At 42.5% G+C, this 21,198-nt stretch overlaps 1 protein-coding gene across 2 annotated transcripts in view; it reads right to left on the bottom strand.

The window, feature by feature from the left end:
• Nucleotides 1–21,198, bottom strand: part of UNC5D (unc-5 netrin receptor D) — a 479,860-nt gene that overhangs the window by 192,779 nt on the left and 265,883 nt on the right. For both annotated transcript variants that reach the window (XM_053916817.2, XM_053916818.2), the window contains exon 3: nucleotides 9,119–9,262. In XM_053916817.2, the coding sequence (XP_053772792.1) occupies nucleotides 9,119–9,262 (144 nt within the window). The remainder of the gene's footprint in view (nucleotides 1–9,118; nucleotides 9,263–21,198) is intronic.

Below are 21,198 nucleotides of genomic sequence, written 5' to 3'. Positions count from 1 at the left end.
CTCTGCTTTCTCATTTCCTGTTGATCCCTAGACCCACTGTAATCTCACATCACTCTGTCTTCCTACACTGCTTTGCCCAGGTCCATGGAGGCCTTCATGTTACTGAATCTAACTGATCCTTCTCACTTCTTACCTTAATCTTAACGGTCACGCTGACACTACTGACCATTTATTCCTTTACGAAAACTTCCACTCCCACTTGGATCCCCCGGTGCCCCTTTAACTTTGCTGCCTCAGTCTTCTTCATGCTCCCTCCACCCCCGCACTGTTCGCCCGTATCCACGTACAGAATTGCACTTGTGGCCTGCTGCTCCTTCTCTCCTCACCGGCAGTTTGGTGCTGGGGACACTGTGTAGTATGGAAAAACATCTTAAGCAATTCCGATACAACCCTACGCCCCCTACCTTCCTGATGAAGATGTCCTACCCTAATGCCTACCTACTTGCTGATGACTCTCAGCTGAGTTTGATATTAATACCTGGGTTTCAGGCTCAAAAATACAACAGAGCATGATGAAAACAGTTCACTGAATATCCCATGGGTCATTCACACATAACGTGATCAAAACTGAACTTGGTGTCTTGTCTTCACACTAAGCTTCTTCTACTCTATTAATAATGTCATGGATGGAACCGCCATCAACTCAGACACTAAAGCCAGAAACTAGAAAACCCTCAATTGGGAGGAATTTCTAAACTCCTGCCTTACTTCCCCTCAGCTCTATAGCCAAGCAGCCATGGACACTTGGTGACTTTACCTTCCCGGAACCTCACATTTGCCCCTTCCTCGTTGACCTATACCACCCCTGCAAAAGTTCAAGTCCCACTAGTGGTCTCAGATCGGCATAAAGCTTCTTTGCTTTGAGTCTTGTCCCTCTTAAATCTTTCTAGCTGTGGTAAAATGGTAAGGGGAGGGGTTGAAAATATGATCACATCACTGCCCCTGTTTATGTCAATGGCCCAGACCCCATAAACTGTTAGAAAATGCAACCCTCCACGATCTGACCTATCTGCTCGTCCCTGGTAGCCCCATGCCTTGTTTTCCCATGTATCCATGCAGTTCCCCTACTGTCCCACGTCTCTGTGCTTTTACTGAGGCTCCTTCCTCAACCTGAACAAGTTCTTTAAATGGGTAACCCTCCTTCTTCCTTAGGGATTAGCTCAGGAAGTAAATCTTAGACCTCAGGGATAAGTAAATTGTCCTTCTTGTGGACTCCTAACTAAAACCCACCATGCTTACCACTAATGATGCTTCATTGGAAAGACTTATTTGTAAGTACATCCCCTCTCTAAGCTGTAAACACTTCAAATGGAAGGGATGGACTCGTATTATTGTGCTGCCTAGAACATGGTGGATAATTATTCATGGATGGCTGACACTTCTGCATCTTCACACTCCTCTACCACTTAACACATTTCTAGAATGCACACTCTTGTCCTCACTTACTCTGGTGGAGGGGCGGTAAACTAATTTCAAAATAATATCACTAGGCTCAGGAAGTCTTCAGAGTTTAACAAAGATAAGTTTTTTGTTTTTGGCTTAACATCTGTTTGCATTATTTGTTGGAAGGTTTCTTCAGTGGAGAAAATAAGAGCTGAGTTGAAATAAAATCTATTTCTTCTTCCCCAATAAACTTTCGTTGAGATTTTTTTTATAGAAATGGCCATTTTCCAGGAAATTTAAGGCGTATTTCACCACAAGAAGGGCAGATTGAATTTAGTTGTGGTTTCCTAAAAAGGTTGTGGCCATATTTCTGCAAATTCTTCCTGGTAAAATAATGGTTGGCAATAAATAACAGGAAGGGAAATTATTGGGGGAAACCTTTTCATCCCCCACAGTAGGATCTATCATAAAGCAATATGAATCTACCTAGTAGTTCCCATCTTTAAGGCTGATGGACTCAATTCTGCACACGGTAAGCAAAGGTTGCGCAATTTATATCAATTTCAACAGATCATTCTACTCTGTTCGTAGAATCACAATTGTTTATCGTGCAGTGTTTCTCACGCTTCCCACCGAAGTGCCCATCCTGGCAGAGCGGAATAAATTCCCGTTCTCATGACATTTATGGGTGGAACCTAAAAAGATGTGGCACGCACAAAAGAAATGGCTTTGAAGTTTCAAGCTGCGTTTCCCCAACTCAAGCAAAGTTTGCATTCTACTGCCCACTATTCTCATGTTTCTATTTGACTGACCTAAAGGGGGAGTATAATCGATGCTTCCGAAAGATGCACCATGTCTATCTCGTGGATTCTTATCCGCCCACAGCGGCCAGCGGTGGTCTCCACAAGCCTAGCATTCTGAGAGATGCATGCAGTTAAAAATGGCCTATTAAGTAAAATGGTTCTCAATGTAGGTTTTCCTATGGTTAAATATGCAGTAGATGTTTTTGGAAGGGATGTCATTGAAGTGATACAGTCTTCTCCACCCAGCACAGCGGGAGACGCACACTGGATTTGTCCTGTTGCTCATTATATAAACTCCAGTCACTCGGTTAAGTTGGTATATGGCAGGGTTTTCTACTGCAACGTTACTAATCCCCCCTTTGTAATTGGTAGGTGTCTTGTGGAGAGATAGTCTGAGATTATGTAAACATCTGTTACTCCTGAAACTTTTACCCACTAGGTTTAGCATCCATAATACTTGTCTGAATCAATTAATATTAACGATTGATGCTAAATCGTGACTTTTCATTTCTTTCACTGCTTCTACTTTTATTCATTTATTCTACTATAAGGATAACTCTCCCTTTTTTCTGCATTTGTTTATTTACATATTCACTCATTCATTAATTTAAAAAATGAGTGTAGATTCTTTATCCCACCCTCCCCAAACCTCTCTGCCCTGATTAACTTTATTAAGCGATTCCCGAATTGGGCAGCATCCCATGTAGCAACCATCAGAGCACTCCCAGACTCACGGATGCTTATTTAGTGAGTTACGGTACTTCACTATCATTTATTTTGATGCTCATATTGTCCCAGATTTGGCCAATGGGAGGCCCTTCTGGGTTGCTGCAGTTTCCTTTTTACTTATTCAAACTGAGGGACATTATGAAAAATAACTGGCATTTACACTTCAAAAACTCAAGCAATACAGGACAAAGGCAGGAATTACATGGATTAAAGGAGGCTACAGAAACCTCTCAAGTAGACGTCAGCCATGCTCTAGCATTTTTGTTACTATCCTAAAGGGCATTACTGGACACATGATAAAATATGAATAAGGTCTCTAGATTATATACTAGTATTAATATTAATGTTAATTTCTTAATAATTATAGTAGAGTTATGTCAAAAATATATATTTTTAAAAACATACACAATGAGGTATTTAGGGGAAAGGGAGTGTCATGTCTACAACTTAAACAAGTTCAAAAAATAAACCTCAATGGTCTATATTCACATATATAGATAAACACAGAAAGAGAGGGAATGCCAGAGCAAATGTGGTAAAATGTTAACACTTGAAAAATATCAGTAAAGGGCTTCAGAGAATTCTTTGTGTTATATTACAAAAAAAGTCTGAAATTATGTCAAAATGAAAATACACTTTAGGAAAGTTCACACTAGTCTCCACCCCACCACATGTCTCGCCTCTCAGAGTAATTCCTTCTGTGTTGTCAGGTCAGGGAGGCCCATTGCAGCTGAAACATAAAGCAGGCTCCGATCTAGTAAAAGTAAATCCAAAAATAACTTCCAGAGATCCGATTCTGGGAAAATGAGAAGTACCATGGGAGGAGCCCTAAATAAATGTTGGGAGAACTCTGAGGTGGGTATTCAGATTTTATCAGATATGAAACTGGAGACGCTTGAAGGCTAGCTTCATCTTTTCCAATGGCTCGGCTGCTGTGTTGGGCTGCTATGGTCATTTAGTACTAAGGGATTTGCTAACCTAGGTTTACTGAAGGAGACAGCCTGCGAGATGGGCCTTGGATGTGGGAGCTGGTTGGGAAGGCATAGGGGTGAGAGATGGGGCTGAGAATATGCTCCAGGGAGGAGAAAGAATAGGAGCATGTCAGGAAGGGGGGAAACAAGTCGCATGTCCCAGAACCCGGGCTGTGCTAACCCAACTGGCACTCAGCACACCTGTATGGATGCAAGGGGAGATGAGGCTCGAAATGGAGAGTAAGGCTGAATCTGAATACCAGACCGACGTGCCTGTATTTATTTATTTTTATATTTAATTTGCCATTAGAGGGCGTCATCGATAGTTTTAGCAGGTGAAATTATATATCGAAGTCAGGAAGCAGAGATTCATATTTGAGATTTAATTGGACATCTCCCTTGTATACTTTTCAAAAAGATATGACCCCCACCCTTTGAAAACACTAATGAAAATACCATCATTTTTACTACCTGCCTGTAAAATGAGCTGGGTGTTTGACAGCTTTTAAATGAGGTTCTCCTTTAAGCTCTTCACTTATTCTTGGCATAACTGCATAGATATTGTAGGAGTATTTCAAATAAACAACATATTTAAATTATATTCAAGATGTATTATATATTTTTGAAAGAATCAATGAAATAGTGGCTTCCTGCTGTGTTTTATTCCAAGTAGTCAACTAGCTGTATGACTATAATGGGCAAATGTTTCTATTGGTCCCCTAACCCCAAAGCCTATATTGAAAAAAAGGCCCAAGTGTCGAGAAGAGATTGACCGACCAAGGATTAATGAGAGGAAAAACATTTTGTAAGCAGATGAAGACGAGGGAGAAAACCAGGAAAGAAAAGCAATGGCTAAGCAGCCAAATGTTCACCCATGAAAATAAAGAACTCCGCATAATTGAATATTCCTGGCTCTGACAACCACCCAGCCACAGAGGAACAGATGCCACCGCAGCCCGGCCACCTCCAGCTGGATGGAGTCAGATACACGAGAGCAGGCCCATGGGAGGCACTCCCTGGAGACGGACTTCTGCCAACTTGGTGGGAGTAGTGTCAGGGGTGGCTTTATTTACTTATTTTCACCTTTAGAAAAATCACTTTTGAAACGGGGCCTCAGCTATCCCCAGCGCCAGGCAGCTGGATGGGCAGCCAACGTCTCTGACACACTGTGGGATGAGTGAGGGACGCACGAGTGGAGGATGACAGCAACAGTGGCTGCACACTGTGGTCCAGGCACTGGGGCAGCCAGCAATGTGTTGTGATGTTATACTCATATAAAATATGTATTAACATAGGTCATATGATCATATATAATGCATAAACAAATATATAACTATATATGTGTAAATAATAAAAGTATATATAACTACACACACACACACAAATGTAAATATATAGGCAAACACCTGACAGTCAGAAATGCAATTTACTTGGGAACAGAACAGGAGAGCAATCACTGCCTTCCTCAAGGAAACCCTCGAATGCCCATGAACTTTTCTTTCTATGACGGTTCTCAAATTCCCATTTCACAGAAATAAATGAACATGGCTTAGGAGCAAGAGCACTCAGGGACAGGTAAAAGGATTTAAGGTCTGTTCCATGTCTGCCATCTGCTGGGTGACCTTTGGTCAAGTCACCTAACCTTCCCCAAGGTCACTTTCTCAGCCGTTAAATGATAAAGCTGAATCAATGGGTTCAATCACCTTTTCCCAAAGAGTGCTTCCTTAAGGTTTTCAATGCAAAGAATGGTCAACAAACCAACTGGCAGGGTCAGCATCATCTGGTAATCTCAGAAGTGATGGAGCCTGCAACTTTGGACTGGACTTAATGGAATCATTCTAACGGAATCATCTGTATTTTAACAGGATTGCAGTTTATCCGCGTGCACACTGAACTCTGAGAAACACCGTTCCTGGACAAGACATCCCAAAGTTACCCAATCATAGCACGACGTGCGTAACCTCATGCAAACACAGCTTCCCTGGTCCTCCCACTGGAGTCTGGTCCAACAGGTCTGCGGTGGAAGCCAGGAATCCGCAGATCTAACTGATTCCCCAGGCTGGTCCTTCTCCATGAAGATGTGAGTTATATAAATAAATAAAATGATTGTGTTTATATTGCTTTCCTTTAAAATCAAAGGCTCTCTGAGTGATACCCCCCCAGCGAGCTTCGTGGTGCTTCTGCAGATTAGCTAACCTGACCGCGTCCAGACAAACGCCAGTTCGGCACCCAGCTGAATGTCCAGCTGCCAGGAAGGTTTTGCCCACTGTGGTGTGGAGACTGTTAAATTCGTAATGGATCATTGGTTAAAGGCAGGAAGCGTCTGCAGCTCTGATGTTGAACTACAGTAATTTAATGAATAATATAAAAATGATACTAATTTTGCAAAGTCCCATCAAGACAATTGTCATCAGATTTATAAGCTACTTTCATCTATCAAAATCCTTATTTAGCACATTAAAATGTCTTTAGTACTCTAAAAACCAATCTTAAAAGGAAAAAAAATATAGTGACAATTATATTCAATTTGGTTTTTCATTTATTGGACATAAAGACTCTTAGCATGTGCAATGTGTTGTTTGTTGAGAAGTGCTTGCAAATAGCAGCCAGAAACCTCTTATTTCAACAAAACATGAACGTTATAAAAAAAAAATAAGTGTTTCTTTTTTTCCTAACAAGCAAATCAAAAGAATTCCAAGCAAGGTCCTAAAGGCAGTTTTTTCCCTCCACTTAGGATGCCATTAAACACAGTTAAATTTCAATTTACATTTTAATGTACACTGGTCCCCAAGTCAGATGCAATATTTAATGACAAATCAAGTCTTGACTTGCATAATTTTAAATAAATTAAAGAATCTGTCACTGGCGACACAGGAAGAAATTAAAAAATGTGTTGTACACAGTACTAGACAGTATCGTAATTACATAATACAGGCTTTCAGGATACTGCTTTTATAAACTTAACCTCATGTCTTTGCCATATTCATATGAACACGTATGTACAAGAATGACGAAATGATTTTTAATCCCTAAAGAGATTTACAAGATTATTAATCCAAAAGTATTGGGTGACTAGAAAAGTGGGGAGTGAGAGAAAAGTGTCTTCCATTTTTAACATTCTTTGATCCTATCAGGCTGAGGAGACCTGGATACCTAGGGCTGGCGTAGAATGGATTTTTAGAGTCCATATAGCCATAATCTGCAGGGAAAAAAGGCCCTAAAACTGTGATTTAGTTCAGTTAGTCTCAGTAACTATTAACACACCTACTAGTGAATGATGCTGGTGCTGGGGGGGGATCAAATACACCCTAAAACAATAGCTAGAGATGGCTAAGGGCTAACTCTGGGCCAGGTGGAGCTTCAAATACGTAGAGTTATCAACACTTCTAACTCTCGCAATAGTTCTAGGAACAGGTACCCTTTTGTCATTCAGGACATGAGACACAGAGAGAAATAAATCGTCTGCCATCACAAAACTAAGTGGTAGAGCTAGACCTGGAAACCAGCAGGACTCCAGTGTCTGGGTTCTTCACTACCAGGGAGTGTGTGTGAAACTGGAACCCACAGGGGCAAAGGAACAAGTCAGTGAGGCGAGCGACACGCAGAACAGCAAAGTGCTTGGAAGGGTGACATTGTGCACATAATCAAAGGTTATGGGAAATCAGTAAAGGTGAGTCTGAGCCATTCTTTGCCAAACTGTAAGCCAGGGGAAAACCCCTGGAGGTTTCTAGCAGGCAGGTGACTATCAGGAATTAAGAGCAAGGATGGAGGTGAGACAGGGGTAATCTCTCTAGGGGTAGAGAGATTAGGGAGAGGCTACTGATAGCGATTCATAGAATAGGTCCTGTGAGTCCCAGAGAAGTAGAGGAAGACGCAGAAGAGGAAAAGTGATGCTGAGCAGAAGAATTTGATGGGACCCGTGATGAAATCCCATATGCAGTTGCCTCTCCTGTCTCTGGACAGAGTCAGAGGATAATCTGCTTCCCCCTGACTGGGGCCAAACAGCCGGGCTAGCCTGGATGAGGCCACGCAGGGAGTTTAGAGCTAGATCAGTTAAGGGAGAGTAACAAACATATTCCCTCTCTCAGCCGACCTGCTACTTTAAAGTCATAAAGTATTTGTTGGCTAAGTCGCTAAGTAAGCATAGGAAAAATGTCTCCTATGGCTCTCACATTAAGGGCGCACAGCTTATAAAATGACCTCTTCTCCTTGGCCTACAGGGCCCAGCCAGCCGGCAGAGGGACTCCCCAGCTGCCCAAACAGTGAAGGTGAAATGCATATTTTGAGAGGAAGGTTTCATTTCCCAAGAAGCATAAGTGTCTCCGTGAAAGCAATTCACTCCTATCCTTAATCCCTAAACCATCGAAAACTGCTACGAAGAATTCCTGGAGCCCTAGAATAAATCCCCCTTGTCCCATATTCTTTATGACACTCTCAAAAGGCAGCATTTGAATAAAACAACAATAACCACCTCTGCGTTCTCCCTCTCAATTTCTTCCTCGAGGGGCTTTTACATTCCTGAGCACACAAAGCAGGTTTCATGGGGACCCATGGGGGGGGTGGTCGAGAAAGGAAGTTTGTGCATTTCTTGCTATGTTTGAGATAAAGAAGACACCGATGCTGAAATATGGTAAAGAAATCTTGGACTGCTCTGAAAGGCAATTTTCTTTCTTTTTTTTTTTCTAAGCATCTATTTTTTTTTTTTTAAAGTCCTACTTGGGGCAAACAAAAGCAGTTTTAAAACCCATTTTCATGTTTTAAGATTCAGAGGGAAGAGGCTTAACAGCAGGCTATAAAAATCCCTTCCTCTTTAATGTCTTATTTTTGCAGATTTGCTGGAAAGTACAGTAAACAGTCATTGCTCAACTTCCCCCATCAATGCCCCTTGAACTTCATCACTGACGATGAGCAGCAGAACCCATTTGCGCAGGTTTCTTTCTCCCGAGGACCGTTTTTTCCTGGCATTGTTGAGACACCTGCACTCTGACAATCTAGGCAGAATCTCTTAGCCAAACTGATTTGCTGATTGTACTCTGGAGGAAATTATCAAACACTTAATGTACAATTTAAAGAGAGTAATTCAGTAGAAGTAGAGACAATTCTGATGGTTTTCTGCTGTCCTCTAACGTTTATTCTGCAGGAGCATCTGACACGTCCGAAGCCCCTTTTTGACTCTATTTAAGTCTTGTCTGTGTTCCCACAGGACACCAAAGTCACCCAGGACATACTCACAGGCTATGCGCACAGAGGCCTTCCTGCTCTTGGAGGTCCCCAGGTGGCTCCAGGCCACGCACTGGCACCAGTAGTCTTCCGGCCCATGGAAGTCTTCCACCTGCTGCCTCGTGACGTTGATGAACACCTCCCGCACCTTCAGGCCTGATGGGGAGACAGAGCAGACCCACTGAGGCTGGTGTAGTTCTCCAACGGAAAGTTAAGGCTAGCCAAACCTTTCCTTGTTAATTAAACAATTCTGTTTTTAATCAAGGAGAGGTTTTAATTACTTTGACAATAATATATGACTGCTAATTAAATCCCAACAGCTGAGTAGACCAGAATGAATGAGGGTAAAACATCACTAACCAATGTGGCTCCAATACAATATAATTGCTTCCACAGTGCCTGGGCTCAGTGCCTTAAACAAACAAACAAACAAACAAACATCTCTCTTGTTGTAAAATCTATTATGAGAAATGTAGTACCCAATTAGTTGCTGAGATTTTAGAAGATAAAGAGGCCTCAACATACCAACATCAGTGACATAGTTCCAGGTGGTTCTAAATGCCCCCACCCCTGAGTATGACAGTGGGGAGAGGGTCACCCTAGCAGTGTGGCTGAGAAGGAAAAGGGGACAGCAACCATGACTGGGAAGGGTCAGCAAATGTGACTCAGACAAGTAGAACTAGGTTAGCCTTGAAGCCCTGAGAGGACTCAGGAGGGCCTGAAACAAGGAGGAGGTGAAAAAAAGAGGCTTTGGGAGAAAGGGGGGCTCAGGGTACATGTGTGAAATGAGATAAAACAAAGACCTTGACCTTTTCATGCTGTTATTCTTATTTAAGTATTTTGCATTCTCCTTCTAGTAGTGAGAAAATCTGATGTGCTTGGCACTTCCTCCTGGGGAGAGTGAGTTTCTTGCAAACCTGGGACTCTCAGCCTCTCTTTCTTGGGGAAGGACAGTCACCTAGCACAGACTGTCAAGAATCAACGGGCACACTCCTCACTAGCCACACTCGTGAAACCATCACAAGCAGGCAGCAGCCCGTCCAGTCAGCAGGCTCTCCACACAGCACACACTTGCTGAGCCTGGGCCTTGTTCGGCAGAGGCCATGTGGGAGGAAAAAGGGGATGCTTACTGCATGTCACTGAAGTGTCTAGCACCATGATGAGCCTTTAACCTATTCACTTACTACATCTGCACAACGCACAAATGCAGCAGACACCACTGTATCCCCACTTCGCAGAGGAGAGAACTACGGCTTAGAGACACGAAGTCACTGGTCCGCAGTCACACTTTCTGTAAACAGATCTGGGGGTTGAGCCGTTTTCTGTCTTACAGCAAAGACAGAAACTCTGTCCCTGAATTTTAAGTATTTATGGTATACTTCATAATGGAAATAAGGCTAACATAGAGGACATTCAAACAAAAGATGTGCCTAAGTTGCATAACTATGTTCTTACCTTTAAGTTCCAAATGAATTCAGGGGACAGAATCATGAATAGAAGCTAAATGAGCCAGGGACTTGGGTGGGAGGTAGACCGTGACTCTCTCTGGGGTGGTGGTGGGATTTACAGAACAAGAACAGAAGTGTGGGATTAGTCAGGCTGGGGAAACGTTCTCTCCCACCCAGTCAGTGACGTGTTATGTACACTGTGTGATGAGACAGAGTTATGGCCACATCCATTAGCATATACAATTTGAGTTACACTTTCCAATCGTGCAGGAGGTGCCACATATAGAAACATTGTCTTGATGACTGACAGTTTCACATTTCTGCTGTTTGTGCAAAGTGCACACGTACAGCTTTCCCCGTCTCCTGACAGAGAGAGCTGTCTCCAGCATCGAATAGGAAGGAAGCCTTATAGGTGTTGTTAGTGTTGTCGCAGCTTTCTTGTCCCCTTGGCATTTAAAAGAGGTGGGAGGACAAGGACAAGAAGGAGGAGAAGTTGGCAGGTGAAGAGAAAGGGACAATATCACGGAGAGAGAGAATAAAGTAAGGTTTAAAAAAAAGGGATTTTCAAGGCAGAAAGCAGAGAAGATGCAGCACCCGAGTCAGGGATCAGAAAGTAAGGCTGAGTGAATAAAACTAAGACACTAGGCTGTAGGAAAGAGGGTTTGTTTCATACTTTTCTCTCTGATTTGAGGCAAATGGTGGAGTATCTACTTTGAATAGTGAGAGGGGGAGAGAGAACAACAAATCAGTGCATCTCGGTGAGAGGCAGGGTAATTTTAATATGACAGAGTCCCCCTGTCACAGGACGTGGAGACATATTAGGAGAGAATACGCCACTACTTGGGAACCAGGGGTCTCACGGAAGAAGCACTCGATAACCCTGAAGGGCCAGACATGCCTTCAAGCCAATGGGAAACAAGTCTGTTTTCATCTTCTCTGTCTTACAAGAATGTCTAAGCTATCTGCCTCCCCTCGCCTGGAAGTACAGACTCTCTCCTTTGTGGAAATGGTTCAGGGTGATCATGTTTATGCGGCAGAGGGTTTCCACTTCCACCACGGTGCTGAAGATGCCAAAACTGACCTGGGTCAGTTTTGGTGATGTAGGCAGGACACACAGAAATGATGGTCAGAAGGGACAAAGTTTCCACTCACAAACCCCTGGAAACAGCAGGAACAGCAGGGCCACTCGGGGGAGATGGCAGGGCTGGTCAGGCCGCAGAAGGACACGGGAAAATGTGGCCAAGAGCCTTTGTCATGGTTTGGTTTCCGTGGGAAGCAATCAGAAAGTCGGGGAAAGCAGATTTAGAATTGGCCAGCTTGGGTAATTCCAGTGGGCTTTGAGACAAGAGGGCAGTCCCTAGTTGTCGGGTACCTGGGTCCTGGGGTCCGGGCAGGAAAATATTGGTCCAGAGTGTAAGAGCTCATTAAAGGAGGTGGTTGGGGGTAGTGGGCTCTGAACTGGTTGGTGTGCATATAAAATGCATGCTCTCAGGCAAATTGTTATCTCCAAATGTTCGCCAGTCCTGGGCAGGGCAGCCCCTCCAGAGTCAGCTAAACCCCAAGGTGTCAGAGCACCAAATACAGAAACTAGAAAACACGGTCACTACACACGGCAGACAGCTGCGCATTTGTTCTGGAAGGCATACGCAGTAGACCCCGGACCCCACCGTGGTCAGAACTGACCTGACCCCATTCTCGTCAGGAAGTTTGGCCACCCCTTTTTCAGACTAACCACAGGAGAGAGGAAAATGCTGAAGTTTCGCAGTTTCAACCTTAGAATGGCTCGGTGACAGGTCCTTCGCTGAGGTTCCCATTGAGATTGGAAAGACAAAACGAATGTAAAATAACTACTTCCAAAGGCAATGTATTTGTTCCTCAGGTAGTCTTCCGATGATAGGCTTCTCTAAAAGGCTCCAAGTGACGTCACCATCCCCCCACAGGTGGTGTATTATCTCTCTGGATGAGGCCTTCCTCTTCTAACATAAATTCATCAATCTTGTCAGTCACCTCCAGAACATGTGGAAAATCATGAACATTTTGTATGTATTATACTTTTTTTCTACCATAAGAAGTAACTATTGATTAATCTAAAAATTTTAAAACTAGTATATTCTCTCTCAAATCTTTACTATAGCTCTGTCTAGTGATATATATTTTATGTGTGTGTTTACATATATACTATACATGTTACACACACACATGCTCATGCACACATGTCACACACACACGAGAAGCCATGAGTGGGACACATTCATGGGAAGCAGGTCTATTGCAGGAAGCCTCCAGCCACCTGCCTGCTCTGCAGCTTGTCCAGCAGAGCTGCACATAGCCTTCTACTTCTACATTGCAAGAGCTGGCAGCTAACTTGCTCACGGAAAATGCTACAGCGGAGCAAAAATCCCAGGCAAACACAAGACGGCATCTCCTAAACAAGAGCAGCACTCTACCCGATAAGTTGTGTAACTCTAACAAGCATGGAGAAGTCCAACCCTTTAAATTATTGTGCAAATTATAACCCTTGGCCTTTATTATGGAGTAGGGTCTTAGAGAATACAAAAATATGACTATGGGACTGATATGCTAATAAGCTTTCCACGCCATTGCATGGTTGAGTCGTAGAAAGACTAATGCTGGCAGCAGTTGAATAATTGCTCTCCATGTACTAAACATAACAGAGCAGCCCAGTGCTCTATCATTTGTCAGCTTTATTTGTTTAAATGAGAAAAATGCTGACAGCAGTTATTGCTGTAATCCCCTTACTTATCAGATAGAAAACACTAGTTACTCTTAGCAGGCCTAATCCTATTGGGAGAATAAAAGTCAGAGCATTTTCAAACTAACTGAAGGTGTATATATATATATATATATATATATATATATATATATATATATACTCCATTGTTCAAAGAAGAGAAATGGAAAAGACAGGAGGAAAGAAACCGAAAGAGAAAAAGAATGAAAATCATTTATTTCTGGGTAATTTTTAACCAAAGGGCTCCAGTCTTCGTGCCAACTTGTTCCGCGGAAAAGGAAGAATTCTGGAATAGTATTTAACATTCAGCACCGTGCCAACTGCAGCCCAGTGCCTACTAACAGCTGTCCCCACGCCTTTTATCTATGCTCATTATCACACTTCCACAAAGCCCATCAGCGGCGCTCTGCCGTGGCTATGGTTGCCAACCCCTTCTCAGGCACACCTAGTGATGGGCACTTGGGGAGGAATTTAGCACAGCTCTCTGCCGCTTACCATTCCTCACGGCTTTATGTTCTTCAACTGTTTGAAGTCCTCTGTAGCAGGATGCTTGGCATAATAAACTGATTAAGTAAAATCAAGAAGGGAGGTGAGAATTCCTCTTTCTCCTCTAAGATGTTTTTCATCGCTCAAACTGCACAGAAGCAGTAAGAGACCAGTATGCTAGGCTTTGATGAAGCATTTTTTTTTTCATCTAAGCCTCTGTTCCTGTTCCCCTGGGTCATCTCAGCCCAGTGGTTTACCTACTCTGTGCCTGGTTTTCCATATTTTCATGTTTCGGGATTGAGGATTAAGCAAGAGGATGGTTATGTAGCTTTCCACAGACAAAGCTCTGAAAAACCATTCTAAAACAACTTTGTAAGTAGTCTCGGGCCTTGCTCAATTCTCTGAGAAAAAATATCAAATTCTCATAACGAAGAGTCTTCTCTGATGGACCGTCATCTCCCTGGGCAGCTCAGGCCCTCTGGTACTGTGCTCTGGCCGTGGGACAGGCCCTCCGTGGTCCTCTGCCTCCTGAGAAGGCAGATGACCCACTCAGCTGGAAGAAGGGAGTCCACCACATTAAAAATAAAAAGGTTTTCACTTTCTCTTACCAGTCCAGGATAGAGCCTAAAAAATATGCTTGAACAGTAAGAAGCTTCCTCATATTGTATTTTGAATAAGCACTGTTACTGTCATTATTATGATACATTTGTATAACTACCTTGTATTCATTAATACCATCACATGCATTATCTTACCCATCTTAACACCATGCTATCATTATTTCCACTTCTATTATTATTTTGCCACAGATCCCATAGCATAAGAAATAGATCAATGATGTAATATGGTTTATGACATATATTATTTTAAAAAACTATGTGCCTGCCACTGTGTCAGGTGCTGAAGATAATATGACAAAGCAAGTGACTGAGATCCCTACCCTTAGGCAGATTACAGGCTAGAAGCGGGGGCCCTTTAAGTCCCCCCACCAACACAGTGTTATGTCGGGGTGCTATGACCAGGGAAGTACAGGCTGAGGCAAGATCACACAGAGGACTCACAAACTTCCCACAGCATCAGCAAAATCTTCTGGGAATGGCTCCCAGTCTCCCAAGGAACCGAAGGCTCCGTCCTCACCTCGTGTTCAGCTGGTGTCAAGTACAAGTCTCTGGTAGGAGACAAGAATCTGACACACATTTGAAGTTTCAAAATTCTGAGATACAGGAAAGCATTTTCCAGAAAGAGTGCCTCCATTTCTTGAGAGGGGGAGGGGCTTAAATGTCTTCAGGCAAACATGCTACTAAAATAATAAGTGTAGATAATTAAAAGGTAGAACCATATTTCATTTTACTGGCAGATGCTTAATTAGGGCTAAATGTCTTTTGCCACTTCATCTGAGCCACAAGATTAAAGTGTATTTTGATTGAAAAATAGCCATCCTTTGAATGCGCACTCTGCCTAACAAATACGCTTTAGTTTCCCCGGATGATATCCTCTCTTCACAGTCCTCAGAAGCACCACAAGTTCAGTCTTAAGTACAGAAACGAAGAAGACACCCAAGCTCTCCAGTTTCCTCCACACTAGAGATTAGAATTAATCAGCAGCAAGGTGTCTGGCAGAGGAGAGCAAATTAACTTGATAGTTTTGCCTGATAACACAGAGAAGGGCAACTTCAGAGGCAGGAGTGGGCAGAGCTCAGAGGACAGCACCCTGTGCAGGACTCACTCAGACGCCATCCTCGCAACCTGGAAGGAAGGACAGGCATGATTTCCACCCCTGCCGCCCCAGTCAATGAATGACCTTCCGTTCCTGAAGTCACTAAGGTCACCTCTTGTCAGGAGATCGTGTCCTGGGGTCAGAACACTTATCACACCACTTCTACCTCCCACAGTGTGACCTTTGGCTCTGAGAATATTGTAAACACTACATATAAATGGAATGAGTGAATCCCAGGCAAGCAAAATGTTGTTCTGGAAACGATAATTATGTACTTGTTAACAGTAGCCCTTTTATCTTTTGGAATTGTAAAAGTCCATAATTTTGTATTTTCTTTTTTGAAGCACAATCACCAGCCGCTTGACCCATTTATAGAAAAAAATCAGCAATTTTGTATTTGTCACTTTGCAGGCTGACCTTGACTGAGTGTTTGCTATAGAGCAGGCCCTGAACTAAGCGTGGCGTGTACGTGAGGTTCTGCAGTCCTCGCGATGGTTCTCTGTGGTGGATATAATTGTCACTGCTGGTTTACACGGGGGAGACAGGTGAAAGGAAGCTCAGTAACATACGTACCTGAGAGAGTTTGTAGATGGAGAGCCAGATTTCAAACCTGACACTAACACCCATACTCTTAACCACTAGACTATCTTTAATTATTTTCCTTTTTAGATCCTGACAATTCCCACTTCAAATAAAAGAAAGATACGTCTGAATGTTGCCTGAACAGGAAAGCCTGATCAAGCCCAAAGACACTGGTCAAGAACTCGGGGCTTAGAACGAAGCTCTGCTCAGCGTCAGGACCTGTGATAAAAGACGCGGTTGGCTGCTTTCTCTCTCTGCGGAGGACGGAATGAGAGGAAACGATCTCCAGATTTTTTGGGAAAGGTTAAATGAGACACAAGAGACAGGTCCTTCATACTCTGTCACAGGTTTATGAAAGGAATTCATAATGTTTTCCTGAAACCCTTTTAAGATTCTGTCAGTCCTCTCTGAAAAGCTGAGTGATGGAACAAGATGCAATCTGGGATGGGGTGGGAGAATGTTTCTATAGAAGTGAATTTTAAACCCACAAACTGTCAATGCAACATCTGAGAAATTGATTATTTCGATGTTACGTGGTCTAAAATATATGCTTCCCAAATGTACTGTGGTGATTTCTGAGTCACTGACGGCAACTTCGAATTAATGATTTTTAGAGAGATACTATATTCAAATCCTCATCACCGGCATGGAAAAGTTCCTAGATATAAACTTTAAAGATTTAATACATTTTTATTTCTATTCTTCTCCCTTTTCTCAACACAATCCATTAACTTTCCCTGCACCCTCTCCCCCAGGGAGTGACTCAAGTTGTTTAAAAAGGAAACCACACACAATGAAATCCCTGAAAGGATATTCTTTTAGAAGAAAAATGTTAGTTCAGTGGAGTTGAGACTTTCCCCCATAACACACTGGGATACACATTATTCCACTCATTAGAGTTTGGTATCTCCAAGGTAGAATATGGTAAGAGCCATGGTGCACCATTAGGGAAACTCCTGTTTTTACTGAGCAATAAAAAAGTGGTTTGGCTTATCGATAAATCAAGCTTTCCACTGGCTATATTATCTTGATTGCCAACGATGTGTTTTGCTGGTGGTAGTGGTAGTGTGTGTGCGTGTGTGTGTATGTGCACATGCGTGTTGCCTACTTGTCAGATTAAAGCTCTTCATTTCTGTGTTTCTGATTACTCCACCCTTTTCTCAGGGGCATGATTCCTGGCTTGGGATTACCTCTCAACTCCAGATGTTAACAGAGGGAAAACACAAGGGAGAAAGAAGAGTTCCCATATTTCCAGAAGAAATGAGGCAGAACAAATGAAAGGATGCCCCGGTTCCTGCAGAGAATGGAGAGCGTGCATTACTGAGAGGTATGGCCACGGCTATGCGAACACACTAACTCATGTCAAATAAATCGTCCTTTTTGCAGGAAGGACCTCTAGCTCTGGGTTTTTCAAGCTAAATTGCATGAAAACACACCATCCTTTTTCTTCTTATTTGAACCGTTAGACGATGGGCCAAATTACCAGAAAGACCAAAGGCAGTTTGGAGCCTTAAAAAGTGGAAAAGACGGACTGCTTTCGTTTTGGAAATACTAAAGATGCTGTGTCTACTCCCAACAGGCCCAGGGCCTATGCATTTCCCATTAGTTCTGCAAAGAAAGAGACCTGTATGTAAAAAGAACATCAAAATTCTCCTAGATTTTAGAAATGGGGAATGCATTGGCCAAAGCTATAAAAGCAGTTACTTCTAACTTCTAAGAAGCATGTGAACATTTCTCTACCTCTGGTCAAATGTGGCCCCGCCACCCCTGGTCTCTCAGCATCGCTCACCGCCGCTAGACTGGAAGGAATTGTTTTACAGACCCAATCAAAAGGCATTAAGTCTGTAAAGGTAGTGAGGCCCTGAGCTCAAGCTCAGCATCGAAAAACCCAAGGGAAGTAATGCATCTATTTTCCAATACCTGAGGCCATTTTGTTTCCCACTTTAATTGCACTTATGTATTGGTTTTGGGTATAATATCTCCACTCATCTCGCTCCACTTTCCACTCTTCCACTATTAATACAGAGCTTAGGAAACATAATTGCAGTGTGTGGTAGACAGCGGTTTTCATTAACTGCACAGACGAAAACTGTTTAGGGAGAGACATTTCTTTCCTATTGATTCAATCAAAATGACTGCGAAGGAGAGGTTGTGCTTATTAAATTCTTTTCAAAATGGTAGCTCTTAAAATTCAAATTCTTTCTCAGCAGCATTTTTAAAGAATGGTATATAATCTCTTCAGATTTTGTCATTTATTAATTTTTGTTCTTTCCAGGTCCTTTTAAATTTGCGACTTTTTTTTTTGGCCTTGTTTTAAAAAAAACGGCAAGTGGAGAGGGAAAGCTTTTGCATGGAGACAGAGCACATAATCAGCGCTGCTATCTGGAAGACATGGAGTTGCCTAGCAATGCCGGGGGAAGTAAGAGGAGGAAGCAACAGCAAAACAGAATGTTGTGAAATTAGTAGAGGTTACCTACCGTGTCAAAATGGCTCACAGTACTTATCAAGAGGTCTTTAGATGAAAATGGATATAGGATTTTTTAACAGTGGTATAAAAAATAGCTGATCATTTTTCAATATTATTCCTCTTTTTCATTTGGAGCAGTTTACCCAATGGGACTCTGCTATTTTGAGTGCATCCCTGGTCAAAATTTGGACAGACATATCTGAGGATAAAACCGGCAGCCCCACTGAGCCACTGGTATTTGAATGCATTTGAGTCCTTTCCAGTTGGACTAATTGAGTACACGGTACATAAACCTTTCATATGCTACCGTTTTACAGGCTTTTGCTCTTGTGGTAAGTGCTGTTCCCTTGGTTGCCCTCTCCCAAACTTCGGGGTGTCCCTTTGAAATTTTCATGCCCAGGGAAACGGGACCACTATTGTTTGTGACTCAGACTCTCTCAACACCACATCTATCTTGATCCCCGCCCACAGAGCACATAGCAGAACCTTTGCTGACGTCAAGATCCGATGCACTGTCTTCTTTTGCCTTGATTACACCACACCCTTCTTTAACACACACAACAACAACAACAACAACAACCAGAAAGACCAACTACACCTGGAATCCTGGAAATGTCTCTGTATCTTTGGGTTGTAATAAACTTCTGTGTGATAGCACCAGAAACATGACATAGAATAAACAATTGGCCCTTACAGAGATGGCAGAGATGGACAGGAATAAATAAATTCCAAGTAAGTAACTATAGGATTACACACGCAGGAAGTGGAAACACTAAACAGATCATGAAGGCAAATGATGAGCCATGTGCTGAATCCCATCCTTTTGCCAGTGCGGGAATCTGGCAATAATTTGATTGACAAGGAGAACACAGGAATCTAGAGGTAACAGTGGCTTATAGTGACAAGGAAGTGTATCCGAAGTGCAAATCGGGAGAGAGAGGTTTGAGAAACAGCCATGCCACGAGCTAGTTGTACCTCGTGGAGTTTCAGACTTTTAATGTATAATATAGGGTGTTCTTAGGTTATCACTAAGATCCCGTCCAGTTCTCACATTTCAATTCCAGAATTCTAAACATGCTTTTGGTCCACAAAACAACATCTCTAAAACAGGCACATTGTTTCTTCTTCCTCATACTAGCTCCATACTGGAATGAACAGAGAATTGTGATAAGGATTTAGGTATTTCTCTGCCTTTTAAAGTTATATATTTATACTGCAATCCTAAGTTAGTTCAGAACTGTATAATAGTTAACACTGCTTATACACAAGGGAGAGGAACCCCCCCAAAAATAGAATTATCTTCTGGAGGGCTGGCCCCTTGTATTACAGGCTTCCCCCATTAGGTGAATGTTCTAGGAACCCATCTGTATCAATGTACCAGCTAGCATTGTTGTAAGAGGCTGCGTTCAGCTTCAGTGAATTTTATTTGAAGACTCTTTCAATGTGTTTGCCCATTTAATGATGGGTGATTTATGAGCACACTTGCCCACATCACACTGAGTGATCAGCAGTTTTTGACCAAAAATGGCATGGCCCCCATGACCCATCCTCCTTATTCACAGATTTCACCCCGAGCAGCTTTTTTGGGTTCCCTGGATGAAACAGTCCTCAAAGGGATATATTTTGCCAATGTGGAAGAGGTGAAATAAAAAAAAAAGGCAGAAGCACTAAAAGGCATCAAAATCAATGAGTTCAAAACTGTTTTGAGCAGTGGAAAAATATCTCAATAGGTGGATTGCATTAAATGGAGAGTACTGTGAAGGTGAGTGAAGTTTAGACATGTAGGAATAAATACACAATTTTTAAAAATAAATTTCATTTTTTTGGGGGGTCCCCTCTCATTTGCCTACTTCTTTATTGATTCCCAGGCAGAGCAGAGTATTATGTGAGAATCTTTCTGAAATAATTTTCTCCTTTCACTTTGGAATACAGCACACACTCTGCTTCCTTCTTTGTAGGCTGCTGCTAATCCCCTCCCTGTCTTGTAAGGAGGTATGTCTCCAGATCCATTTCCTTTTCATGTCACCTGTTCCCCCATGACAACTCCATCTCCATGGCTTCGCTCTTTACTGATGGTTACCAAATGCACTTTTCTGCCTCCGAACTCCACCGAGTTCCCGATGCACATGTCTTCACTGGATCCTGTAAGTATCTCAAATTCAGCTCGCCCAGGCAATGAGCTCACGCTTTTTTCCTTGCTATGTAATTATTTTAATTGCGTTACCCTTCTGCTTCTTTCACCGGTTAATTTTTATTCCTCCATCTTCTTCATTCATTCATTCAAGTCTGATTTGTTGAAGTGTTTCTCACTCCATATATATAGTCCTTATTTCTGTGATCACTGCTCTCGAAACAGACTCTACTTTCTCTCAACTAAATTCCCAAGTCTCCTAACTTCCCTTTTTCTCTCCTTCCCATTCCAAACACGTGTGCCAGACTGATTCTTTGAAACAGAGCTCCAACCCCTGTCCCTATCATCAACCCCCATAACAGCAAAATGTCCATAGACTAAGTAAAGAACTCCTCACTCTGGTATTTGAGGCCTTTCATGCCATTAATTAAATAAACTTTGCCAGGTATCAGAGGCTATTCTCTAACATCAGTTTTATATTTCAACCAAACCACACTTCTTGTTGAACAT

Source organism: Desmodus rotundus, chromosome 13, assembly GCF_022682495.2.
Source record: "Desmodus rotundus isolate HL8 chromosome 13, HLdesRot8A.1, whole genome shotgun sequence".
NCBI lineage: Eukaryota > Metazoa > Chordata > Mammalia > Chiroptera > Phyllostomidae > Desmodus > Desmodus rotundus.
Note: the sequence above shows the minus strand (reverse complement) of the source record. Positions and strands in the feature narration are given on the sequence as shown.